Below are 27,370 nucleotides of genomic sequence, written 5' to 3' on the forward strand. Positions count from 1 at the left end.
TGTGGCAGAACCAGGACAGGATTCCCTTTGTTTCATGTAGAGAGAGAGGGTTTGGGCCTTGTTGAACGCCATACTCTCTCTCTGAGTCTCATCTGTGTTTCCAGCCCTTTTTGTCTTGTTATTGCTTGTTAATTAGTTCATGCCCAGCACCAGTCCTTGTTTGATTTCTTCCCCATAGTCCTCATGTCCTGTGTTGGGTCATTGTGGTGAGTCCCTTTTGATTGTAGTCTACTCTAGTCTAGTTTAGTTATTTGTAGTTATGTCATGTTTTACTTTAGTCCTGTTTTAGTGTGTTTAGTCTTAGTCCTGTCATGTTGTTATAGTCTCCTGTTTTGTTATGTTAACCCCTCGTGGGTTTTTTGTTATTTTCTTTATTATTTATTAAAATCTGTTTACCCCTTACCCGCTGTCTGCACCTGGGTCCTCTGTCCATGTCCTCACCAATCCACGCTCATGCAACTTCGTGTGCAGTGTGGGTGGGTGCATTATTCTGCTGAAATTGGCGACTGCCAACCAAGAACGATGTGATGAAGGGGTAAACATGTTTCTGTTCACAAATGGAGAGTGACTCTGAAGTAACAGCTAAAGCCAAGCAATGTGCAAAAGTACCATTTTGGGTAGCAGATGTCAAATGTAATGAGCATTCATTAACTAGACTATAACAAACATTCTGAATTTCAAAGATCCATTGAAATTAGGAAATGCAGCCTCTTTCCGAAAACCAAGTGTAAACTATGGAAGTTATCAGCATCTTGTTGAAGTTCACAAACTGATGTCTTTTTAATTCTCTGTTTAGTTCAGTTCAGTTGAAGATGTATCTGATTGGTTTATGGTATCAGATCCAGAAGTGTTGAGCATCCTCAAAGACATCAGACATCTGTCTTCACAAATTTTTAAGGCTGCTAGTGGTAAAACCTCATCCATGTTGGGTCTCTGTAAAAAAAACAGAACAAGGGAAAATTGATTAAATTACGTTTTATTAACTAAGTTCGGGAGAAGCCGGAGCATATAATTAAGTCCGGCTGGTTCGCTATCAGCAATCACGACTCTACCTTATCAGGTCAAACCAGCACATAAATAAACTAGGAATCTTACCTGAAGCCATCTCTAAAGGATTAAACATCCCTCCACCCCCCCCCCACCGGCTCCTCTCCCTGAACCCGAATATCTAGCGGGGGGGAGAGAGCGTATACCGGGTTCGGAAGGAACACGCACGCTTGGAGCCCGCTCCCTGGAGAGCACGCCAAATACGCATACATTTACGACCCCTACTATCTTTACTATCTGAACAGGTGAACTCGTGAAATATGTTCATAAAAAGCAACAATAACACCCATAGGTCCTATTTGACTCATTAAAGCTACAATATTTATGACTAAGCTTATTGCATATGTATTTTTTGGAGTTTCAGGTTCAGACATTTTATGAAATCTGATAATCTGACCATCGAAGCCCATGTTGATACTGTGTGTAAGAAAACTCAGAGTTTTTTTTTTTAAGGAAGTAACGTACTGTGGATTTAATGTAGATAGTACTTTTATAAAAATGTTTTATTCTTGCTTTGTTGGATCTGCTACTGTATTACATTTTTCATTAGTGTATTGGTATGGGTCGTTGAACCTTAACAGTAGAAACCTACCACGGGAAACTGATAAAGTGTGTGGTAAGATCGTTGGCACCATCTTAAATGATTTGAATTACAAATTCATAACAAATCCAGGACTTTGAGTAAGGTTGATCTACTTATCAGTGGCCCTATCCATTCCTTCGAAATGTTTTTAGGTTAGGAATAATAAATATGACCTTGAACCACTGGATATGTCACGGCTGAGGGTGAATAAATTAAAAGAAAATGTTTATATTTGGGTTAAGGGTTGAAAGAAATGTATAACCAGAGGGTTCAAAACAAAACTCTTGCAAAAAAAAGCAGGTGACAAGATTTGTTGTATTTGCTGTAATACTTACATTCTTGCCCTGATTGTTTAGTGATTGGGAGAGTTTCACTGCAACAACAATCACGAAGAAAACCACCAACACCACTGCTGCTGCTGTGATGGCACAGACGTGTAAACGGTTCACAACTAGACATCATGAAACAAGCAGGTTTGGGTAATTACATTTCATTTTATATTAACAATGTTCCAAACATGTCCACGCCATTTGTGTATTTGTCGACACAAACATTTTATTTTATGCAACACAATATACTGTATAAAATGAACAGATATCTATTAACTGACAGAGCTGCTTAAAGCCATCTTTGTTTTTTAGTGTGGTAAATTGTTTAATCATTCATGCTGTCGTTTTCCGTTTTCAATAAGTACAAACAATTGAACCAACTACCTGCACAACCATCTTTGAAACTCTTACATCTTGTCTACAACAGAAGCGACCGGCGTGACACCGACTTGTTTTTAACGGGTTTGTTGTGTCATGCCACATCCAGTGTGGACAAAATCTAAATTATAGTGGGTTCTATTGTCTTTTGTCATGTCGTGCCGTGCCACACGGTGTGAGTGTTTGCCAAATATATTTTCAGATGAGCAGAATATCTTCTTAATCACTGACAATAATGCTTCCAAAAGCTGCGCTGATATTTGATTTAAATTGTGTGATAATTCCTAAACATCACGGCTTAAAAATTGTACTATTCGCATACCTGGAAATGTCTTAAAGTCATGAGTGGTGTTGAGATGTTGAGTTTGGTTTGTGATGGGAACGGTCAGATTGTCTGGAAAACATTAAAGAAAAAGTTATTGCATCAATTTAAATGCTGCTTGAGAATTCCCGTATTTTGTCAGGATATACTTTAAGAAACCAAGTTTTTTTTATATATGTAAATGGTAAATACAAAGCATCTCAACAGATCTTAACCAGCCAAAACCATAACCTCCTGCCGACTGCGCACAGACTAACATGTGGTGTTCCGAAATACTTAAGACGTACATGAACTGGACATTTTTCTATTAATTGTTATTAAAAAGACAAAACAAATCAATGACCATTGAAAGACGACAAGACTGAAATTCACTCACCGTAGACAGAAACATTGAATCTCTTGAACACAGTTCCTCTGCTGTTGATGATCTGAAGTTCATGAAGTCCAGAGTCTGTGCTTGTGATGTTTGTGATGGTGAGAGATCCAGTCTGACTGTTGATCCTCAGTCTCCCTCCATATCTTCCAGTTGTATCATATGTCTTGGGTTTCTGATGATAGATCTCAGCAATACGAGTCCCTTGAAGTCCAAAGAGCCACAGTATCTGTTCATCTGTCTGTATGTGAGTTAGATTAGTGTGTAGAGTGACAGAATCTCCCTCCATCACTGACACTGACTTCACTTCATCTGGATCAACACCAAACACACCTGAAGAATACATTTGGTATTTCAATGTTACTGAAATGCAGAAATGATCTATCAGACTTTTCTTTTCGATAATTGTTTGTTAAAATTATTGGTTCCGATATGAACCCAAATAATATGACACAAGCAGATGTGGTAAAGAAAATTGAAGTAAATACAAATGAAAGTTAAATCTCATAAATAAACCATTATTAAAAAGTTGAATGAGAGAAAAGTTCCCACAGCATCCTGGTTATTCGTGTGACACCCTAGCCAACCGAATAGTTTAGAGTTGACAGGAAAGTGCTGTGGGTCAGGACCGGGGAGAAGGAACATCCCAGGAATGCTAAAAATGATGCCGTGCTAAACTGTTTATGTATTGTTTGCTTCGTGGCCTGAGATTATGCCCTTGTTTATAGTTCAATGAAGGTATGTAAATGAAATTAATTTCTGTTCAACTGATTTCTTACTGATTTCCCACCTCAGATTGGGTGCAAATACTTTTAAAAATGTTGACAGTAGTAAGTGACACCACCACCTGCCAAAGCCCTACAACTTGATTTTTCCTCCAACCTCCAATACTGCTGACTAACATGAATCATGAATATAAAGAATATCACTAATTTAATTGACGGTAATATTAAAAATAGCCTAAAATCCAACAACGTATATGATGTTAATAATACAATTATTATACAATTATGTATTAATAAGTAATAAGTCAAGAACATGCAATAGGTTAAGTCCTTTAAACAATTCCAAATTTAAATATATATATATATATACTAAAACTCACCAATAAACTATGATTATGAAAAACAGAGAAAAAAAACAGTCTTAGGAAACACTCAGAGAGCCCCATAGGGGGCTCCCATGTCGTACGTATGTGAAGCGCAGGTGTGATTACGTTCATTATTAGGCGCTGCATTTCTATAAGAACACAATGCTCCTTATGATCTCGATTTGCTTTTCAGATATTATTGTGTCATACTGCGATCGGTATTCTGGGCAGCGAGTCCATACAGTCACAGTTACAATCTCCTCGCTTTCATCTCCCACAGTTGATGAACAGAATAGCGCTGTAAGTTAAATCACACCGCGCGCAGTTTAATGTAAAGCTTTAAAATACTTTCTTACCTTTCACCAGCAATAGAGAAAATACACAAAGCGGTATTAGTAACATTTCTATTCCGCAAGTATCTAGCTCCTTTGAAATGAAACAGATGCCGAAAACTTTCCGTTTATAAAGTGTCTCTTGTATAAAGATACAGTTCACGCCGGACTCAAGGAAATTGTGGTTACGACTGAACCAACAGAAAGACACGAGCTGTTTCTTTGCTCATCAGCACCTAGCACTCCTGTCCTGTCAGTGTCGGTATTTATATGTGCAAGTGTTGTGACGTCAGGGCACACAATCCATGTTCTTGGTATAAGCCACGCCCTCCTAAGTTACACTTGCTACTCCTGTCAAGCTTTCGAGTCTGGCAAGTCTACTATAACAGTATGTATGCACCGGTATCAGACAGATAATTAGAGATAATTAGTCATTTTTGGCGAACAGGTGAAATATCTGAGAGAGCAAGACAAACGGGACCGTAGAAAATTTGAGGGATATATCCATGATATAAAATGCAACCGATTACAAAATAATTGAATCAAAATTGAAGCAAAAAACCTATAGGTCCCAGCCCAAGCAGCAGCCTCATACGCTGACCATTCAAATGGGACTCACAAAAATTGAGGAGGAGCTTTGTTCATGAACAGCAGGGAAAGTGAAATTTGTGAACGTAATCTAATAATTATAAATCAAACAGTTTGTCCATAAATTTTGTTGAAAAAACACAAGCCTGACTACTTTGCAATGCTACCATTCTCCCTCTTATATTTTTAGCGTGCAGGCTACTGCCATAGTTGCCAAATCCGTGACTTTGGGCTTGTTTTTTATCAAGTCGCGTTAAAAAAAGTCATCATTCGAGAGTGGCGTTTTTTTGGGGCTTATTTAAAAAATATTTGTTGCTTTTCAGGAAAATTTGACACTTGCGAAGTTACCGTCGGTTACATACCGTGTGTGAGTCATCCACTTCTGTTCAGCTCAGAGCTCAATAGGGAACTGATTTGTCTTCTTTCTGGTAAAACTCCGATTCTCCATGTTACTGTTCTGTTTTCTGGATTTCAGATGAACCCTTTCACCAATACACAGGAGTACAATTGTGTTTTGCTAAAAAATACATTTTTGAAATATCACGTAATCCATTCCACGCCCTGCACTCGGAACAAAACGAGATCCTTTTTAGCAGACGTCCACAGTAGAGGTGCGCGAAATATAAATCCTCGGAGCGGTATCGCGATTCCGTGCTGTAAAAATCGTATTATTCCGCCTTCAATAAGGATTGAAAGCGTTTTAAACAAATCCATGTTTCTTGAGTATCGTCGATATGTTGCAATGCAGCGGAGCAAAGTCTGTCTGTCGTCTTATTTTGGACTTCAGGGCGTGGCACAAATTATTTTCCCTCTCGTTTGCGTTTCAGTTTCCTGGTTGCGAGATGCGGCGACAAATAAGCGCATTTGGACAGACCAAACCCTCGACATGAGCATTATTCCGCTTATTGTCATGGCAAGACCGCAGACACCATAATAAATGTCTGTAAAATATGTTTTAAACCTAAACAAAGTAGAGCCAACACGGCGATATAATAATAATAATACGCCGACGTACGTCACTGATCAAGTGAAATGTATTAAGTTCCAAAATAATAAAAGTTCCTTGAGTTATGTTTTAACGTTTCGTTCCGTCATGTTTTATACTTTTTTCCCTGTTTTAGTTTCCTATCATGGTACGGTTTATCAAATGTTATCAATGTAAGAAATCTATAGAAGTCTACATGAAGAGCTATAAACCAAGCCATCTAGATGCTTTTTGGATAATAATTAAAAGACATTGTTGCTGACCTTTGTTCTCTACATCAGTCTGTCTTTTCCCAACTTCAGGTAATTATTGATCCACCTTAAATAGTCCTGGTGTTAAAATAGACTTTTCAATTCAATTAGATTTTATTTATAAAACGATTTTCGCATTTTTCATTGTTGCTAAGTTTCAAGAAAAGTTAAGTAATTATGGTAACATATCGATAAATAAATAAGATAACATGGAATTAGTCTATAGCTAATACATGCACTTTTTTTCTCTATGCAATGGACGTTGAGTATGTTGGATTGTCAGAAACTGTCGATTGTTTAATTTAAGACTATTGTTTTCAACATTATGTGCATACTTTTTAAAATACTTATATTTACATTTAGTGATCACAGTGCTTCTAGGTGATTTACAATATGATAATGTGCAGAGTGTCAATGCGATCTTAGTCATATCCTTTATTAATCTCACTGACGTTCACACTAAAAAATGCTGGGTTATTTAATCTACCCAACCGCTGGGTTATGAAATGGTTTACCCATTATGGGTTATTTATATCAATATTTGGGTTATATTTATTTATTTGGGTTATTTTGTGCAACTCATGCGTTGAGTTAAAATCCATCAACCCAACATACATCGGTTGACCCAGCACGTGGGTTGTTTGTGCTTCGAACGTCATCACATCGTCACGGGAGTCAAGAGTCCACACACCGAGTGCTCGTCACAGCAGAAAGCCTGACTGATCATCCAGCGAGGCAAATGAATAATAAAAGGTTTGTGTAACTTATAATACATGTCTGATTCAGATTGTCTGTGTTGCGTTACCTATTAATGTAGTATATTTATATTGTCGAGGCTTTGGTTTGGCTAACAACGTAGCTAACGTTAGCCATTTAGCCGTTATCATGGATCGCCTAACGTTACAGCTTATCCGTTTGCTCTGAATTATATTAATGAATTAATGAAACAAGGTCATAATGCCCATGGGCATGTTTATTGAGTTCACCAGTCTAATTTGCCAGCTAGTTTCAAGCTAGCCAGGTGATTCGGCAGTTACCTAGTTTACTAGCCAACATACTGTCAGTTAGTTGCTTTGCTAGCTATATTATTTTAACTGGCTATAAATGAGCGCGCTTTTTTACTTAAGAAATATATAATAAAAAGTTCGGGAACCACTGCTGTACAAATATTCTTGTGAAGTAAAAACATAGACAATTTACATGCATGCAATTTGTCATATGAATTGTATAAGGAGAGATTGTTTTCTCTTTATTTTGTGATGCTAAATAAAATGGCTGTTATCTTCACATTGGATTACATTTTGCTGCTAGTCTGCATTGCTTTTGCATAGTGAAATCTGAATAGTTAATACAATAGCAATTGTTTTTTTGCTTAAGCTCTTTTTGTGTTTGTTTCAGATCAATGGACAGCTTTGTCATTAACACTTTGACAGAGTGGCAGCTGACAGACCTTGTCGACAAATTTAAAGGTAAGAAATATTTGTTTTCCCATCAACAGCATATCAAGTCTGCATTGCTACTCAAGTCCTTTTCAGACATTAATTCTGAGGATATTAATATGGGGACGCATTATTAATAACCTTTTATTATTGTGCCACATTGAATTGGTTTTAAAAATGTGTTTTCCATTTTATAGATTGCACAGGACAGTCTTGTCCTGCAAGGGGATGCTGCATCAAAATTGTTTGAAACTTGGCTACCCATTTATGCTGAGAAGATCCTGTGCCTGGCACCTGGATGGATAAACACCAGGTAATATATTCTTGTATGAAGATCTTGTAAATTCAGGGTTTTCCCTGGCTTCTTAGGGGCTTGACCAAAAACTGCAATTTCACATCATTTTGGCCACTATCATTATCAGAATCAGAACTATAGCTAACTAAAAAGTGTAAATTTACTTTCGATGTATTTGTACACCTGTATTTGCACAATTCACAGCCTTCTCGAACATGAGCTCTGAGAATAGTGAGTGATATCATAATAGGAATAGAGTTAAATAAATCTGTCAGCCTCTTTATGGTAATTGTGTACAAAAAAGTCCAAGTTTTTTACAGCAGAGTCAACACAGCAGTACCGATGTAACTAATAGCACTAATTTTTTTTGTGATTGTCGCGGGCAAAAATCCTTAATTTTGCGGCACGTTTTCTGAAAAAATGCGATGGAATATGCATTATATTTATGCAATTTTATGTGATGAAGCCACACAATTTATGCGGAGAAAATGCGGCGCATTTGAAAAAATATTCAAATTTGACCTTGCATTACAAGATCGCCATTATCCTAAAGACTGGTGACGGTAAGAAAAAATGCAAGCAAAACAAGCCATGATCACGTTTACTGCCAAAGAAATGCAATGACTGTACTCCGGTGCTCTTTTAAATACTTAAATCTCTGCCGCCGTCCGGCCCACTGATGGGAGGATTAACTACACTACAAACTAACCAGCTGCAGGGCGCGAATTAACCGCACGTAACAGTTATCATGGGTTTTATTTTAGTTGGATATTGAATGACAAAATCAGAGGTATTCCATGCCACATCGTATTGACACCTATGTCTTCCTACAGATGGTGTTGGGGATCTCGCCCTGAGGCAGCTGCCAACCTTGCTTCCACCTACAACTTACAAAGTTGGCCGTGGCCGCAGTGTGAAAGTGGTTCGCCACACCATTCAGGAATGCAGCTTGGCCTTCATCGACCGTAAGCCTGTAAGTCCTCAAGCACATCTAAAGGGGAAACTTTATTTATTTTATCAACATATCTGAGCTTAAGAATGTGTGCAAGCACACATGCATATCCAGGTTTGTTTTACTATACTTTTGTGGACAGTCATCAAATAAAGCCTGACAGTATTCGGAAAATAGCCATTCTACAAGCTTACAACACAAGCATCCTGTGCTTCTAGAACACCTCAGCAGTGCCACAGGCTAATTACCTCTGATGCAGTAATTTGTTCTAAAACAGGCACCAACAAAGGTATTGAGTGCAGAAATCAACATATTTATCAGAAGGTTGACACTTTAGTATTTTAACCCATTTGGACCTGACTCTGTAAGGTTGACTAAAGAAGTCTTCTAAATCTACAAACCATTTGCGGCCCACCTATCTGACCACCTAACTCGGCTGCCTATCGGCCAGATAGGAGAGTCAGATTTTCTGATCATGTTTATTGTAATGATAGATCATCAGTAGATTTATGGCTTTTTAGGACAATTGAGAACATATGATACAGTTCAACATTTTGAATTAGAGATGCACTGAATCTTTTCCAAATTGTCAAGCTAACTAGACTTTATAATAAAACAATAATTTCTGTAGTGAGGACCAGGAAAATGGTCCTCACAATGTCTATATTAGAATTCTTCTATAGTAGTCTGTAGACATTTGGTCCTTACTCACTCGCACTCTCTCACTTGCTCTCTTGTATTCTTTCTTTTTTAGCCTGGAATAAACATGGTGGAGTAGCTCAATGAGGCCAAGGCATGCAAACCATACCCCCACATCCTGACGCTGGGAAATGATCAGAGGGCATTTCAGAATTTGTTCAAGACAGTTGACTGTTGGCATGTTGAATGTTCAGCCAGTTCATTCATAATTGTTGTTTTGCTATGAATGTTTTCCTATCTAGTGATATTAACTGCACCAGTTACACTATTGTTGATATTAATGAATGTAATACAATAAAAAAATTCTGAGATTCCATTGTTGTTTTGCTTCTGTATTTTTTTATTGCATAATATATGCATACATATAGCATGTATTCTGTTCTAGGTTTGTAGTTTAACAGTTTTATAGCTATGGGTAGTCTATTGCAATTTATTTTCTTAAATTGTACTGTAATGTGTTAGCATTATCTGGCATATGGGTTAATTTAACCCAGCATTTGGCTACACTATATAACAAATCTGTAGTTGTATCAACCCAGAATTGTATTTAATTTGCCCCAGCGTTTGGGTAGAATATTTAACTCATCTGTTGGGTTAAAAATGACCAACCCATCTTGCTGGGTCAAATTAACTACTGTTGGTCTGGTGCAATAGTGACCCAGCGGTTTGGTTATAAAATAACCCAAGTTGGGTTATTTTTAACCCATCATTTTTTAGTGTGTTGGGTTACTTACAATTTTATGATGTATTAACATGTTATCAGTAAACATAGTTGATTAAGCGCAATTGTCGCCATTACTGGAAACCTACAAAAAATGATATGTCAATTAAATAAACATTTAAAAAATGTAATGTAAAATGGTTATCGAGTATGGAGAATTCAAGGTTACACACTAAGAATTGCTGGGTTAGAAAATAACCCAACCTTAACCCAGATGCTGGGTAACTATGGGACAGAACACGCGCTGGGTTATTTTGACCCAAGTGCTGGGTTTAACCATTTGACCCAAAATGCTGGGTTGTTTGTTTGACCCAACTAGTGGGGCGGGTTAACTGTGTTTCTGGGTTAACATAACCTAAACATTGGGTTATATGTTTTCCCAATGCCTTGCTACTTTTATATTTACCAATAAAAATAAATAATCTCAAGGGAATGTAAAATTATTATATTTTTTCTGTAATACAATTACACAAAACAAATGCAATTGTAAATATGCATTTTTATTAACTTTATTTCTTTACATTTATTGAATGGGTGCAATTGTCATACATTTCATCCAACACCTACAGACACATAAAAACAAGTTTTTGTAGATCAGTTTCTTTAAAAACACAAAACTGGGTGAATAAGGCACTGTAGATTCCTATTCTATATGTCAACATTGCAGCATTAGCACACTCAAAAATATATTATTGGCACATGAGAATCAGTCCAAACAGTGTGCCATTAAAACTAAGCCAAACAAAGACTCCAAACAACAGGCAATACATGTGAAAACTTAAAGCATGTTACAAGTGTCCTCAAAAACTTCCCTCTTCACTCATGTCCATCAATACGATAAACTGCATGCCGGAGAAATTTCTAAGTAGGAAGAGACTGCTTAGTTAACATCAAGCACAGAAAAGGACTTGAAACAGATCAACTTAGCAACAAGTCAGTTTCAATGGCATGTCCCGAAAAAATGGTGAAGGTCTGGGATGTCGTTGCTGCCTCGTCCCAAAGGCACAAAATGTGCAGAATACATCACTGTTCTCTGCATTTTGCAAGTATTCCACCATGAAAGTCCCCACCTGTTAAATATATGACAGTTAGTCTTAAAACATTACTAAAATTTAAGTTAAAATGCATTTAATGAACAAACACAGAGGCCTTATAAAAATGCTAATTTTAGCACGTCACAGACACTTGAAAAAATATCCCCTTAGATCAAGTTTTGTATGAAATTATCTAATTCTGACTAAACATTACAAAGCCATACAGTAGGCAAATATTAACCGAACTATACCATGTATTTCTGACCTAAGGCTAGTTCATACATTTCCATGAGGATTTAACGTGAAGGATAAAAACCTTTTAAAGTAAAAATATGCACACGTACACACATATATTTATAACATAACGATAAAGCGATTGTTAAGGATTTTTTTGTAAAAAAAATAGCATGCTAAGCTGCTAAATTACTTAACGTTAATCAATCACAGAATAAAACACTTCCTCCGCACAGAGACAGATCAAATACTGCATTAAACAGTAAAATCAGTGTGCTCTTACCACAAGTTATTAAAAATAATAATATTATCATATTAATTTACCTTATAAAATCAGCTTGCTGTGATGTGTGTTGCCGTCTGACAAGGAGACGTGTGAAGGATGCAGAAGGTTCGATGAAGTGGAAAAATGAACAAACCGGTTGGGTCAAAATAACCCAACCCAGCTGTTCAGTGGTGAAATAACCCCTACAGTCCATTTGACCCAGCATGAGCAACCCAACTGTGTGTTTACAGTACCTCAAACAACCCAAAATAATGACCCAGCACAATTAACCCAAAAATGTGTTTACAGAAATAACCCAGCATTTTTTAGAGTGTACCACTTAGTTTTGTTACGACTAACATTTAGTTTTCATGGAATGCAACAATGCCTTTTTTGCTACAATACTGCCTCTGCCTTTACATTTTTTTGTCTCTGTCCTTAGAATAGACCACAAACCTATATATTACAAATATTTTTGTGTGTCTTCAAAACAACTGAAGCATGCTTTATTATATTTGTCTTGGGTTTTCATACTTATTTTTTTAATAAGTTTCATGGGCACTAGATGGCAGTATTGTCAATCACTGACGATAGAAACTCCGAATTGGATGTTGACATGTGAAATATTTTGTTCAATAAATATAAATAAATCTCAAAACTACCACAATGAAAATAAATATTTACTGAAACAAACTACTAGAGATACAACTAGGGTTGAAATGTAATGTGGCACATTGGTATGAAAGATGCAATTTCAACTTCCCTGGAATTATAAATATCTCTATAATGTACCATCAGAGTGGTACATTTTAGAGATCAGGTGAAATGCTCTTGAAATCCGCCAGAGGGCACTCTCCACTTGTACTTTGTCGATTTAATATGAACTACATTTCCAGTGGGCCTGAACTCAGTGTTTATTTTCATCCATCTGTTAATCATTTACCTTTTAGGTGTAGAGTTTGCATGTTCTCCCTGTGTCAGCGTGGATTTACTCTTGTTACTCTGGTTTCTAGTCAATCAATTCACTCATCTCATTTGTTTCTGCCAGACTAAAACTTGTTAAAATACAAATAATTAGACTGATTAGACATAATGAGCCCCAACTAATCTGTAGTCAGTGAACCTAATTGTCAAGACAAAGTCTTAAACTTAACGGGTATGTTTATGCAACTGGCCCAAGATCTTAGAAAAACAACGTTGACATCAATTTATAATTTTATGTCTGTAGCCTACCTACTATAGGCCCAACTGGTTTGGTCTCAAAAATATTTTGTGATGTTTTGTAAAAGCATACTAAAAACCTTTTTTATAAGAAACACTTAGCTTTTATTTCATAGTTTTGAAACACTCTTACGACACAATAATCATTCTCACAACTCCAATTGTTGTCATATGATGGTTAAGCTTTTCTCTGACTGTGCTTCTTGGTCATGAACGGTAGGCCTACATCATTTTTTTATACATAAGTACAAAACATGCAATAATTTTGCAATGTGGCCTATAATATTCCAACAGTTTTCATTTATTTGTATTTTTAGCTTATAATGTTTAAATGACACTTTTAAATGAAGTGTTTTGTTGTGCAGTATATTCCTTCAGCAGTCTAAGAAGGGAGAGGGCTCAATTTTTTTTATTTAGCCATTTTGTTGCTCAATTTATTTTAAGTTGTTTTGAATTATATTGAAAAGCAAGACAAAAAAGTACATTTGACGATTCAGTTTATGCAATCGCGAAAAATTGACTAAATAAATAGAAGAAAAAAAACAGAAAAGCCATCTTCAGCCAAGAATTTTCGTTTCGGTGCATCCCTATTAAGTATGGATACATTTGTGACAATCAAAAGAATAAATAAAAAGAAAATGGGAAATTCTGCATTAGCAGTTAAAACCAAGACAGACAGTGGACACATTTTATTACCATTTTGTTGGGTCCATTGGGGACGGGTGGCGTTCGGAACCCTTCCCAACCTCCAAAGTGGGGAATGCCAGAAAAAGTTTGAGAATTACTTAAGACACTGAAAATGTGAACTTGAGGCAAGAATAAACATAACAGACACTAGGGGGTGCGCATTTCTCACTTGTTCATGCAAGACCATATGAGATGCCTAATAGAAGTCTTCAGTGATTAGATATGTTTTTGTGCAGTTTAGGTTGCTTTGCCAAGAAACTAGAAAAACTTAAAGCATGAAAAGTTCAGATTAATGAAGACAAAGTCGTTTTTTGAGTTACCAAAGCATTCATCATTATAATTTTGTGCAACTGAATGTGGCGATCAAATCAAAAGGAAATCTAAAACAAAAGGAATATTCTGCCCCTCACGTCAGTCTGATGTGGTAAATAATGCAGTGTTGTTCTGCTTGTTCTGGTTTATCTGTGTGACATCTCTCTTTTATATGGTTAATAAACCCCTCAACTCTGACTAGATAAACAGCAAGACTCGATGCCAAAATTATGGCTGAGCATGTGGTTTTGGGTTAAATACGAGGCCTGAAGTAATAACAAGTCAAAATTCTTCAAGTCACTCTTCCTGACTTTTTTCTTATCCAGAACACAACAGAAGATATTTTGAAGAATGTTGGTAACCAAACAACATTCACCCACATCGATTTTCATTGTATGGACACAAAACCACATTTCCCAAATATCTTGTTTTGTGTTCAACAGAAGAATACAGTGTAGTGTCTGGATCAGGGTGAGGAAAGCCATTCAGCCTCTCACTCCCTTTTGTCCTGGATTCTTGATACCATCATCAAAAGACCATCGTAAGCTTGGCTCCAAGGGTCTGGTTTTAGGTTGAACTCTCACAGAGAGTGTGATAACCATTTGGTTCCTCTGTTGGATATTTACGACTCCTTCGCTTCAAAGCATTGTTGATAAGTCTCTGTCTCATCTCTTACTTAACATATGAGGCTAAGCAGAGAAACTTCTCTGAAAAATAGGAACTTATGTGATTTAAACTATCCTTTTCTGTAAATGTATCTAAATGTCTAGGTTGTGTGTTGGCTCTCATGCCATTTTAGATACTCTGTAACTGTTAGATATGCAAGTTTTGATTCAGGTTTCATTTGATGTATTCATACGTAGGGATGATTCATAGTTCAATGCCTTGCATGTTTCATATGTAACTACACATCTTTGAATTCCCTATATGATGAGCTATGTTATAAAAACATAGCACACATCATACTATGCCCATAACTAAGTTTAGGTATTAAATGCAAACTGACCATACTGTCAGAGCCACGCAAATGAGGTGCCATGAACAAACAAAGAAACCTTCTTAGGCCCCCTTATCACTGTCATGGCATTGGCCCACAGACCATCTGGGGGCAGGGCAGGTATGCATTTAAAACACCATCACCGAACCAGTTGTTAGTTTACTTTTTGGAATCGGAAGGGAAAAGAAAGAGGACGAGAAGACACTCAAACGGACACCTCCCCTCTGGGGGGTCCGTTTAGGCCATGGAACTTTGGACTCAGAACCCAAACTCAGCGTTTCAACAGGACTGCATTCTGAAACCATTCAAGATTTCCATCCACGCGCATATGGATATTGGTCCAACAACGAGATTGCAAGTATCCGTTTCTAAATATAGATTAGCTGCGTTAAGAGCGTGCCTCTTTGTTAAAGATGATTCTATTGGTTTTCAGACATGTTTTACTTGCCTCGCGGCCATGCCCTCTCACTCTCGCTCTCTCTCTCTTATTCTCACTCTCTCTCTCTCTCTCTGCGCATCCTAGCGCATTTGTGTTTCATGTATTTGTTTGTCTTCATTATGTTTACCATGTAGAGTAGAGTTTAATAAAAACCATAAAGGCATTTGTGATTGGTTCTCTGTGTTCACGCTCACAAACTTGGTCACTTAAACTGTGTTTCGATCTATGCTACCTCTGCTCTTAATTCTGTTTGGTAAAGTCACGTTACTTATAGTCATGAGATAACGTTGGTGTATAAAACATTGATGCATTTGCTGGACGAATACATATAGGTTTTTTATCACTATACTGCTAATCAGAATTGTAAAATATGATGTGTAATGACGATTATTATACAAATTTTCCCTTTGAGCTAAACTAATTCCTTGACTGAAATTGACGTTTTAAATAACTCATTTCATATATGTTTGATCTGATAGATCTGGTGGAGAATCTTATTTGTTGAGTAAACTCATCCTTAATTTAACATGCAACTAAAAACGCTACAACAGGCATATACAGATGTACCGTATGGTGTTTTTTCTATTATAGTGTTGAGTTTTCTTAAAATAATACATTTAGTTAGTTACAGGGTTCATGTATTCTTATGAGACAATATTGGGCCTCATGTGTGGATGTTGCCTCTTGGACACCTGCATGGGCAACAAACATCTTATCTTAACTGCACGTACAGCACACATCATTTTTAATAAGGAAGTTTGGTTTGCATGAAGTCAAGGACGCTATTATCTCTAAACAGTGAGCTCATTTTAACAAAGCTGATGTATGAGTTTAAACGTTTGAACATTTGAACATCTGCACACACACCAAATATATTTGAACACTAAGATGAACTCCCCACACACTTTTGTAGGGAAGTCTAATTAAATCGCATACAACCAAGGATACTGGGTAGCCCTTTATCGCTAAACCATGAGCTCATCTTTGATAGAAACATGGTTAAATCATGTATCGTCCGAAACCCCCAGGAAAGTGTCAAGATAAAGAGGCACCTGTTTTTGAGAGGTGCACGCGACCATTAAATCCTAATATGGCAGGCCGGAACTATGAGCTCAGAGGGACGGGCTAATGAACAGGTGATGTAATGTGAAACCTGATTGGAAGAAGACGATGTCATGCACACATGATTGGTTTAAACTGTGATAACAACTTGAAAACACTGTATAAAAGATGGAGTCAAATATGTATTCGTTGGATCCCTTCAGATGAACTCTGAATATCCCACTTTGTTTGTCCGGGCAAATAAAGTTTAAACTCTTGGCTCCTGGAACCCTTGTCTCTGAGATTTCTTTTTGCGATGGAAGGCCGATTCGCCACAACAACCGTAGTCAGACGCGTGACCTTTCCAACGTGATAATGTATTACGGGAAGTCTTGAACGTGCAACACAGTTGGGTGCAAGCTATGTATTTATGATTAAAAAGTAGTTTGTTTCGCTAAAAAACACCCTGATTCATCGGCTGGTGTCGCAATTAGCCATTTAAACCTGCGAAGAAACTGAAATTGGGACCTTAAATCAGGTAGCCCCCCTTTATATCCATTATATGGAGGATATACGATTCCTTTAAGGTTGTTTATAGAGCCACATATTTTTGATGACCTTGTTCTTTAACAGTGCATGCTTAAAAACAAACCACAAAGATGTCTCTTATTTTTGTTTTTGCATTGAACTTTTTTGTAAACCCATGAAACGTGAGACTTTATGCACTGTGATAGAACTTTTCTCTGTTTCCTGACTCATACAGAGATGTGCTGTGGTGTTGTGTGTATATAGGTCAGTATTCAGGGACGTAGAGCGTGCAGACCCATACAAGCATATCTATTATTGGATGCGTGTGATAGGTTTGCAGATATCCCGTGTCATTTCAAAATCTGACTCCCCGTGAGATTAGGGGCATTTTCCAAATTGCATAATGCACCCTTGAAGAGCCCTTGGTGAAGGTTACGCCATTTGTAGGGGAATTTCAAACGAAAGTGAACACCTGAATCCCTTTGCGTAGGCCCTTTCAGAAGCCTTTTAGCGAAGGGTACATGCTGTGGTCCTTTCGAGGAAGTAAGTTCCATTTGTGATCGCGTGATCGTGTGATCTTGGATTACGAGTTCTCGCGACGCATTTTGAAGCAAACATGTTGTGGGATTGTGACGTTACCTTAATGTAAGTACAACAATTTAGTTTGTTACCTCTCTCTTGTACACCTCTGCTTTTTTAAACCCAGTCATTTAAGTCACTCATTGCCAAGTCTTGTTTGTGTCACATTGCATTTCTGAGTGGATTCCTTATTTTTTTTATTGTGTTTGACAATGGATTTGATTATCGTTTCTGAACCTCTGCTGCCTGCGACGATCACTGCCTGTTATATCTTTTCTGCCTGTTTTCTGCCTGTCCTGACCATTGTCTGTGCCACTTTGTGGATATTGTGACAATCAGAAACTTTTCTCAATGTTCTTCATCATCTGAAAGATCTAGGAGAACACCGACACCAGCAGATAGTGTTTAGAAACGGCCTTTAAACTCTGTTCATAGATCTAAAGCTTTTCTACTGGTTTTATGATGTCGTGTAATGTATGACACACAGAAATTCCAAATTGAAAGATGCCAAACTTACAAATGTTTGGATCCGTCAGTATTACAAAATATCTAAAATTATGAAGATGATATTTGCTCTGTAGTGGCAATGGGGTCTTGTGGTGACCCTACAGGTTTCTATGCATATTTATTAAATCTCATCATGATGCTGAAGAGCTTCTGATCTGAGGTCAGGTGTGCACCTGTTTGGTGCTTCTTATATAATGCTAGTGATGACGCAGATCTTCTGTAATTTCTGAGATTTGTTTATATTGTTTGAATGAAATAATTCGGTAGGTGGTCGTTCATAATTTTGCCACTATATCTTTATTGTCAATGAAGCATCATCAGAGACGGCTCATGATCTCATCATTCAATTGAAACTTTGACATCTGACGTGTTTTCTTGAATTTCATTCTCAAACAGACAGTGTATAATAGCATTTCAACAGTCCTTCTGGTTTAAGATTATTTTCCATGTACCCTTTTAAGAGCAAGACAACATCATCATGTGACATACTGATAAAAAATGTTTTAGTGTTTAAACTGACCTTCTCTGTACTGAAAGGGTCTTGACATGTTTATCGGTTTTAGAAATTTAGCAAGTACCTTTTTTTTATTCATTTGGTGATTTTGCAGTCAGTTGTGATATTTGTGATGAGTGCTGTGATATGTCTGTGCAGTAAAGTCCAAACATAACCAGGGAGTAAGTGTGTCCTTTAAATAATCCAACACAATAGGTGTGTCCCAAATCACGCACTCATGCACTTCATTATTTGTCAAGTTACTTATGGTCTCCACACGTCAAACATTGAAAATTCTCCAAAAAGAAGTGCACTTTAAGTACGCGGATGATGCACTCATTCAACCGAAAATATGTAGTGTGCAACGCTAATATTTCCAGACATTTCTCAAACCAGAGCTGCAGGCCCGACACAACCTATCTTGAAGACCTTTCCACTCATTCAACACGGACAGGGTAGCAGTGTTGGCAACTCTTTTCAACGGAAAGTAGCTAAGTTCTGCCCGAAAAGTCGCTAAATGTCGCCAGATGATGCCACGCGCTAATCATCACGTAGTATCTGTCGAGCTAAGTGCTTCAGGTCTGCTTCACATCTCTACTCTCTGAGCTGTCGTATATAGTATTATATCAAAACAATTCACCCAAATGCACAATAATGTTATCTTAAATTCTTTTATTTTTTATACTAAATTCTTTTTGTGTTTCTGTTGGCAGACAACAAAATCTACATAAAAGTGATTGAACTCGACCCCTTAAAACTACACACCAGCAGTAATTTTCATCAAAAAGCTCAAATCTGTTTGTATTCATGTTTGCAATACCGTTTCATCACGTTTCGTAATCATAAATGCTCAAATAAAGTCAATAAGTGATCAGTTCTTGGAAACAATGTTTGCACAAACAAACTGCGAATCTCATTCATGCGTCAGTGCGGTCTTCAGCTGCTCCTCTCTGGTCGGCACTTGCATTGTAGAGAAGGCAAAAACTCGCTCTGGCAGGGCAGTAGAAGTGAAGCAGAATGTTTCGCTTAGTTGCCAAGTCTTATTAAGAAAGTAGCTAGATTTGTCGCTAGTCGCTTTTTGAAGAAATAGTCGCTAAAGGGTTCTGAAAAGTTGCTAAATATAGCGACAAAGCCACCAAGTTGGCAACACTGCAGGGTAGGACCAGAGCCTTCAGTGGTGTTTTACCACTTGGTATGAGTACACCCAGCCAAGAAAAGCAAGATGAAAACAAACAGTGTGTAACTGTACAGTACAATATAAATTGAAGTGATCGCCCATATTGAAGTGGGCGATCAGTGGCAGCTTTCATTTTTGCTACTTTTGAGCCCCCTGATTAATTGCTAATATCCCCTGTGCCCCCCACCAGAAAATTCTCTGGACCCGCCCTGAAACCTAGTACACACGCACCAAAACCACACAGGTTCACTTTTGGCTGAGACAGGTCGCAGACAACAGGGGGAAATGGCAAACAATTCATTCCAAACACGTAATATAAAATACAAGCTTGCCTTTAATTTAAAGCATTAAAATCCAGACAATACACCATCTTAAATTACTAAACTATCAGACACACACACTCACACACACAAGACCTCCAATTCAGAATTGGGGAAGTCGTTCTTTCGATCCAATAACTCAGCAATCGCTTGTGCTCGCTCACGTCACACCACACCAAGACTTCTCTGTTGTGACCACTGCAAACCAACAACCACAGCACATCCCTCCTGAAACACTCCGGTGAAGGCAGCCATTATGAATGCAGGTTATAGCTTTACTCAAAAAGGTAGGATCACAGTCCCCAAATAGCGACGATCTCACCCTGCTGCAACACCTCCCACACATCTCACACCCCAAGTCACTGCAGATAATGACTCATACTGCACCACTCACTTGATGCGAAAATAGGTTAACAGGCTGATAAAATGAGTATAATTTAAGAGAGATTAGCATATGGTCTGTCTCATTATAGGCCCAAATCTGCCTCAGGGTTTGTAGCAACATAAAGTGTTAGTAAATAATGACGGAAGCGTATCTTTTTTTGGATGAACAATCTTTAATGCTCTGTGTGCACACGCTTAAAAAAAAGCACAGCGACGAAGAACCATTTTCAGTTCCAGAATGAAGCATTTCAGTCTACAGTTCTTTTAAGAACTATCTCTTTCTTACTTTTTTATAATCTAAAGAAGCTTTTTCGCCACAATGAATCTTTTTTTGGAACAGGAAGTTTCTACAGAAGGTTCTTTAAAGGTTCTTCTATGGCATCGAAGAACCTTTTGAAGCACGGTTTTTGTAAGAGTGCAGGATGTTGTAAGTGATATAAACATGTATTAACAACATAGAGGGAACACAGGACTTTTAACACATTTATGAATGCATTTGACCAGACAGAACTTTTATCATATCCGAAATTGAAACATAATTGTCTAACTAAGATTAAACACAAAGAATGATGCAGAGAAACTAAGAAGTGTGATCATTTTCTTGGCTTTATTAGTTTAAAGATTTGAGGAAAAGTTGCAATTTGATAGGATGAGTGATACTTTCTGTGTTTGAGACGTCAAAAAGATGCGTTTAAGTTTCCTGTGAACATAGAAAGGATATAACACTATGATCACCTTTCACTAGACTTCCTCTCATTGTTTTTGCACAACAGAGGAAGAAAGAAGCAGAAGAAAACTGAAGAAATGTGGACTTGTGTTTTTCTAGTTTGTGTTACGGGTAAGAAAGCGTTGTTTTTCATTCATGTGTTTGGTGTTGAAGTTTGTGTTTGAATTAAGTTGAACTCAGTGCATCACATCCGTTATTATCTTACAATATGTTCTTCAGGTGTGTTTGGTGTTGATGCAGATGAAGTGAATCAGTGTCAGTGATGGAGGGAGATTCTGTCACTCTACACACTCATCTTACTCGCATACAGAGACGTGATCAGATACTGTGGATGTGTGGAGCTAAAGGGAGTCGTATAGCTGAAATGTATTTAGGAGCAAAGAGCATTTGTGGAAGACGTTCAGTGTAACTGTGAATGGTGAGTTAAATCCCTTAAGTACTCCTTTTTGTAGATCTTTTAATTTATCTTTATTGGTTCAAGACAACATTTTGTTTTATAAGACATGACCACTCAGACCACACCCCCTGTCAGGACACCAGCAGGGGGCGACAGTGAATTAAACACTTCTTTCACAGTTCAGACATAAAGCTTTTTAAGTGCTTTTAAATGTTGTTGTGTAATCTGCGTAACGCATAAATTCCAATAAAAATTAAAATGGCAAAAAAAAAATGTTTGGATTTGTCATTATTAAAGGATCTGATAACATGAAGATGACATTACATCATTTATGAGAGAAGTATGTCTAACAGTGAATGTACAGGACTCATTCATGTTTATAATGCCAAAGAACCTCTGATCTGAGGTCAGTCTCTTCTGGTACAAAGGAAACAAAGGTGTGAAAGATCAAAGAGAATGTTAAGCAGGTTGATTTTATCTCTTCAGTTTGCTTTGATATTGCTTGTGTTGTGTGGTAAGTGAAAATAGAAACTCGTTCAATAATGATTATAATGTGACAGACTGAATTTACTTGAGTTTTTTTTGTTCTGCAGGTGTGTTTGGTGTTGATTCAGATGAAGTGAAGTCAGTGTCAGTGATGGACGGAGAATCTGTCACTCTACACACTCATCTTACTCACATACAGAGACGTGATCAGATACTGTGGATTTTTGGGGCTAAAGGGAGTCGTATAGCTGAAATATATAAGCAAAGCATTGATATAGAGGGCGGTATTGAGATTTTTGGAGACAGACTGAAGCTTAACGGTCAGACTGGATCTCTCACAATCACAAACATCACAATCACAGACTCTGGACTTTATAAACTACATATCATTAGAGACAGAGAAACTTCATATAAAAGATTCAATGTTACTTTCTATGGTGAGTAAAGGGAAAAGTAGATATTACTTAATATTAAATTTATTTCTTATGTCAATTATTGACAAATTAAACAATCAGGCACTTGTTTTTTTCAGTGCTGTACAATTTACACTGGTTTGAATGTGTTTTTACATTAATGTCATTCATATGGTAATATTTCACCTTCTCTTTCATATTTCTAGCCCGTCTGCCTGTTCCTGAAATCAACCATACCAATAACTCTTCAAACTGTTCTTCATCATCTGAAAGATCTTCAGTGTCAAAATGTGTGTTGTTGTGTTCAGTGATGAATGTGACACATGTGAGTCTCTCCTGGTACAAAGGAAATAGTTTATTGTCCAGCATCAGTGTGTTTGATCTCAACATCAGACTCTCTCTACCTCTGGAGGTGGAATATCAGGATACAAACACATACAGATGTGTGGTGAACAATCCCATCACAAACCAAACACAACATCTAGAAATCAATCAACTCTGTGGGTCATGTTCAGGTAAGACTTTAGTAAAATGACAGCCGTTCCCTTCACTATACAATATCATGCTTCAACTCAAACATTTCTAAGTTTAATTTTAGATTTTTTTCATTACAGCTTTCATGCAGAAGCCACATTTGGTGGGAATCACAGTTTTTATTGTAATGCTGGTTGTGGCGACTGCAGCTCTGAGTGTAATGTGCCGTCTCTACAACAGGAAAACTAGACACATGAGACATGTGGGCAAGTATTGTGTTTTTTTATTATATTAGTTTCTTATTAGATTATTTCATGTGGTGTGAAAACTGATTATTGTTGTAAACAGTTCAGACTCATGATGAGGAAGAGACGTGATCAGATACTGTGGATGTGTGGAGCTAAAGGGAGTCGTATAGCTGAAATGTATTTAGGAGCAAAGAGCATTTGTGGAAGACGTTCAGTGTAACTGTGAATGGTGAGTTAAATCCCTTAAGTACTCCTTTTTGTAGATCTTTTAATTTATCTTTATTGGTTCAAGACAACATTTTGTTTTATAAGACATGACCACTCAGACCACACCCCCTGTCAGGACACCAGCAGGGGGCGACAGTGAATTAAACACTTCTTTCACAGTTCAGACATAAAGCTTTTTAAGTGCTTTTAAATGTTGTTGTGTAATCTGCGTAACGCATAAATTCCAATAAAAATTAAAATGGCAAAAAAAAAATGTTTGGATTTGTCATTATTAAAGGATCTGATAACATGAAGATGACATTACATCATTTATGAGAGAAGTATGTCTAACAGTGAATGTACAGGACTCATTCATGTTTATAATGCCAAAGAACCTCTGATCTGAGGTCAGTCTCTTCTGGTACAAAGGAAACAAAGGTGTGAAAGATCAAAGAGAATGTTAAGCAGGTTGATTTTATCTCTTCAGTTTGCTTTGATATTGCTTGTGTTGTGTGGTAAGTGAAAATAGAAACTCGTTCAATAATGATTATAATGTGACAGACTGAATTTACTTGAGTTTTTTTTGTTCTGCAGGTGTGTTTGGTGTTGATTCAGATGAAGTGAAGTCAGTGTCAGTGATGGACGGAGAATCTGTCACTCTACACACTCATCTTACTCACATACAGAGACGTGATCAGATACTGTGGATTTTTGGGGCTAAAGGGAGTCGTATAGCTGAAATATATAAGCAAAGCATTGATATAGAGGGCGGTATTGAGATTTTTGGAGACAGACTGAAGCTTAACGGTCAGACTGGATCTCTCACAATCACAAACATCACAATCACAGACTCTGGACTTTATAAACTACATATCATTAGAGACAGAGAAACTTCATATAAAAGATTCAATGTTACTTTCTATGGTGAGTAAAGGGAAAAGTAGATATTACTTAATATTAAATTTATTTCTTATGTCAATTATTGACAAATTAAACAATCAGGCACTTGTTTTTTTCAGTGCTGTACAATTTACACTGGTTTGAATGTGTTTTTACATTAATGTCATTCATATGGTAATATTTCACCTTCTCTTTCATATTTCTAGCCCGTCTGCCTGTTCCTGAAATCAACCATACCAATAACTCTTCAAACTGTTCTTCATCATCTGAAAGATCTTCAGTGTCAAAATGTGTGTTGTTGTGTTCAGTGATGAATGTGACACATGTGAGTCTCTCCTGGTACAAAGGAAATAGTTTATTGTCCAGCATCAGTGTGTTTGATCTCAACATCAGACTCTCTCTACCTCTGGAGGTGGAATATCAGGATACAAACACATACAGATGTGTGGTGAACAATCCCATCACAAACCAAACACAACATCTAGAAATCAATCAACTCTGTGGGTCATGTTCAGGTAAGACTTTAGTAAAATGACAGCCGTTCCCTTCACTATACAATATCATGCTTCAACTCAAACATTTCTAAGTTTAATTTTAGATTTTTTTCATTACAGCTTTCATGCAGAAGCCACATTTGGTGGGAATCACAGTTTTTATTGTAATGCTGGTTGTGGCGACTGCAGCTCTGAGTGTAATGTGCCGTCTCTACAACAGGAAAACTAGACACATGAGACATGTGGGCAAGTATTGTGTTTTTTTATTATATTAGTTTCTTATTAGATTATTTCATGTGGTGTGAAAACTGATTATTGTTGTAAACAGTTCAGACTCATGATGAGGAAGAGATTCATTATGCAGACACAACATTTAGTGCACGCCATAATGAGATTCCGGTAAGAGATTGTGTTGCTGTGTGCGTCTGTATCTTGCTATGTGAACCCCTGCCGTTTCTGTCAAAGCTTTGGTCTGTACGAGCAAAAAATGTGTTGTTTGTGCTACTTTTGTAACTGGTAATGCATCAGGCGAGTGTGCTCAGGTTCCGGACCGGTTCTGTCGTCTCGACAGTGGGAGAGTGCTCCGGCTTCGATAGGAACCGGTGAGCTCGGGCCCTCTCCCCAGACAAAACAACCATACTTTACCACTCCTGCCACTGTCACCTGCATAGGCGAATAGAATTGTGAACTTTGGAAAGGTCCGGAAGAAACAAAGGGCAATTTCTTCCACCAAATATAACTAAAAGTTAAATGACTGAATAGAAGTAAATTGAAATTTTGCAATAATATGACACGCTTTAACTCTCTCGTCTCTTTGCTTTAGTCTGAATGTGTAAAGTCTGCACAGCTCTACAGATGAAAATCATTGTAACAAGGAAAACAATATTTTTAGCAAAATAGCCCTTTTCACAAAGCAATCTAATCACAAGTCATTCGGGTGAATTTATGGTAAATTCTGTTCACACAAGCAAGGGCTTTCTGGTAATTTAATAGTCATTAAATTACTTCTATTACTGGTAAACTGTGTTTACTGACTTACCAGAAAGGTTCACACACGATCTGTGGCTGTGATATTCCTGCAATTTACCAGTAAAGACTGCATGTGTGAAAAGGACTGATTCGCATAGCTAAGTCATATGATGAGCCATAAGTGTGAACTTTTTTTTTCTCATATGTTTTCACAGGAAGATGATGCCCACACAGTGTACTCAATTGTCGCTTTGAGTTGATGTCATCCTCACATCATCTGTGTGTCTGCATTATAAACCATTTTTATTGATGTAACATGTTCAGCCACAATAGAAATAATCCAAAAATACATTGCTGCAGAAAGTGTTATGAAGATGAATTAAACTGGAATTATTTAGAAATTGTATTAATTTGAAAATGCTTTGTTCCCATTTCATAGTTAGTTTTAAGTGAATCCTCAAACAACAGATCACATGACTCCTGCTTTACGCCAAAGTATCATATTAATTTATTTGCATGTTAATTTATTTCTGTAATTAATATATATTGTAATATTGGTTCTCTTTAAATAAATGATAAAAACATTATATTTTATTGTTTCATACACCACATGGACAACAAGGGATGGTTTTATTGGGGTATAAGAGTTTGTTAGCTTCACTCAAATTTTACTTTCTTTATCTAGATGGTTTTGATATGACACAAGAGAGTGTAAATAACGGATATTTTGATTAAAATTTACTTAAAATAAGATAAAAGCATTGAGATGAGCTTAAAATTAAGATATTTATTAATGTATGGTTATACTTTAATGAATACTAGTATATATTTCAGGTATGCCAAGATATAGAATTAATATTTAACCCTAGTATTTAAATTCTATTTAAATCTTAAGTATTTAAATTGTATAACAACATGTATATGTAAACAGATGCTACTTTTGGTCCTTTGGTACAAATAAGGTAAATAATCATTTTAGTTTAATAAAAACAAACATAATTTAGACAAAAATAAATGTATATGTATAAGTTCAATAGTTTTACTATAAAAGTGTGTTTTAGCGATATAAATATATTTCTTTCAGAGTTGTAGTACTTATTAGAAATGGATGTCAATAGCATATGATTAGCATGTCACACAATTTCTGAAAACTGACACTCAAACACCAGAATCCACACACCAAATCGGCAAAAGCATACACTAATTCTCAACCTTTAAATCGGTTTTCAGTTTCGTTTAACACTTTTTGCAATTCACAACACACACTTCTCTACATGACATACAAAATTTTCCAGGACGTATATTCATTTCCTTCTTCAAACAAATGCCACTGTTACGTCTTCCTTTAAGACGTAAAGTTGGTGGTTAGCCTGAGCAAGTTTTAATGTGTGTGGTTTAGAGGAAGCCTATAAATAGGCCAAGAGTCAAGTTATAGGTTTTGAACAATGGATGC

General features: G+C 36.9%; 3 protein-coding genes and 1 long non-coding RNA gene across 10 annotated transcripts; 3 read left to right on the top strand and 1 right to left on the bottom strand.

Moving 5' to 3' along the window:
- Window positions 1–792: 792 nt before the first annotated feature.
- On the bottom strand, window positions 793–5,823 carry LOC130429550 (T-lymphocyte surface antigen Ly-9-like). 2 transcript variants are annotated; one of them, XM_056758190.1, is made up of 5 exons: window positions 5,405–5,823; window positions 3,036–3,365; window positions 2,660–2,731; window positions 1,966–2,048; window positions 793–933 (listed from the first exon to the last, which is right to left on the bottom strand). In XM_056758190.1, exons 2-5 carry the CDS (start codon window positions 3,319–3,321, stop codon window positions 793–795), a joined length of 582 nt encoding a protein of 193 aa, XP_056614168.1. In that variant the 5' UTR covers window positions 3,322–3,365; window positions 5,405–5,823. The 2 variants fall into 2 exon arrangements, with proteins under 2 accessions (XP_056614168.1, XP_056614167.1); XM_056758189.1 differs by having other exon boundaries at window positions 1,966–2,081.
- On the top strand, window positions 1,986–23,464 carry LOC130429544 (carcinoembryonic antigen-related cell adhesion molecule 7-like). 2 transcript variants are annotated; one of them, XM_056758178.1, is made up of 5 exons: window positions 21,363–21,440; window positions 21,549–21,747; window positions 22,320–22,649; window positions 22,832–23,140; window positions 23,240–23,464. In XM_056758178.1, the coding sequence occupies exons 3-5, from the start codon at window positions 22,364–22,366 to the stop codon at window positions 23,392–23,394; spliced, it is 750 nt and encodes a 249-aa protein (XP_056614156.1). In that variant the 5' UTR covers window positions 21,363–21,440; window positions 21,549–21,747; window positions 22,320–22,363; the 3' UTR covers window positions 23,395–23,464. The 2 variants fall into 2 exon arrangements, with proteins under 2 accessions (XP_056614155.1, XP_056614156.1); XM_056758177.1 differs by lacking the exons at window positions 21,363–21,440; window positions 21,549–21,747 and adding an exon at window positions 1,986–2,109.
- On the top strand, window positions 6,916–9,977 carry LOC130429552 (uncharacterized). Of its 2 annotated transcripts, XR_008907629.1 has the most exons (5): window positions 6,916–7,031; window positions 7,677–7,747; window positions 7,915–8,030; window positions 8,846–8,985; window positions 9,719–9,977. It is a non-coding gene; the product is annotated as an uncharacterized LOC130429552 (long non-coding RNA). The 2 variants fall into 2 exon arrangements; XR_008907628.1 differs by having other exon boundaries at window positions 8,846–9,977.
- On the top strand, window positions 23,458–26,395 carry LOC130429547 (carcinoembryonic antigen-related cell adhesion molecule 7-like). Of its 4 annotated transcripts, none has more exons than XM_056758184.1 (4): window positions 23,458–23,576; window positions 24,149–24,478; window positions 24,661–24,969; window positions 25,069–26,395. In XM_056758184.1, the coding sequence occupies exons 2-4, from the start codon at window positions 24,193–24,195 to the stop codon at window positions 25,221–25,223; spliced, it is 750 nt and encodes a 249-aa protein (XP_056614162.1). In that variant the 5' UTR covers window positions 23,458–23,576; window positions 24,149–24,192; the 3' UTR covers window positions 25,224–26,395. The 4 variants fall into 4 exon arrangements, 3 of the variants coding, with proteins under 3 accessions (XP_056614162.1, XP_056614163.1, XP_056614161.1); XR_008907627.1 differs by lacking the exon at window positions 23,458–23,576 and having other exon boundaries at window positions 23,877–24,478; window positions 25,069–25,347; window positions 26,133–26,395; XM_056758185.1 differs by lacking the exon at window positions 23,458–23,576 and having other exon boundaries at window positions 23,877–24,478; window positions 25,069–25,198; window positions 26,137–26,395.
- The last annotated feature ends 975 nt before the right edge of the window (window positions 26,396–27,370 follow it).

The sequence above is a fragment of the Triplophysa dalaica genome, chromosome 10, assembly GCF_015846415.1.
Source record: "Triplophysa dalaica isolate WHDGS20190420 chromosome 10, ASM1584641v1, whole genome shotgun sequence".
Classification (NCBI taxonomy): Eukaryota; Metazoa; Chordata; class Actinopteri; order Cypriniformes; family Nemacheilidae; genus Triplophysa; species Triplophysa dalaica.

Coding starts and splice junctions, on each gene's coding strand:
- LOC130429544 (XM_056758177.1), top strand. Junction 22,650..22,831: donor ATTCAATGTTACTTTCTATG/GTGAGTAAAGGG, acceptor TCATATTTCTAG/CCCGTCTGCCTGTTCCTGAA. Junction 23,141..23,239: donor ACTCTGTGGGTCATGTTCAG/GTAAGACTTTAG, acceptor TTTTCATTACAG/CTTTCATGCAGAAGCCACAT.
- LOC130429547 (XM_056758184.1), top strand. CDS start 24,193: ATGGACGGAGAATCTGTCACTCTACACACTCATCTTACTCACATACAG. Junction 24,479..24,660: donor ATTCAATGTTACTTTCTATG/GTGAGTAAAGGG, acceptor TCATATTTCTAG/CCCGTCTGCCTGTTCCTGAA. Junction 24,970..25,068: donor ACTCTGTGGGTCATGTTCAG/GTAAGACTTTAG, acceptor TTTTCATTACAG/CTTTCATGCAGAAGCCACAT.
- LOC130429550 (XM_056758189.1), bottom strand. CDS start 3,321: ATGGAGGGAGATTCTGTCACTCTACACACTAATCTAACTCACATACAG. Junction 2,732..3,035: donor ATTCAATGTTTCTGTCTACG/GTGAGTGAATTT, acceptor AATGTTTTCCAG/ACAATCTGACCGTTCCCATC. Junction 934..1,965: donor TAAACAATCAGGGCAAGAAT/GTAAGTATTACA, acceptor TTTTTTTTACAG/AGACCCAACATGGATGAGGT.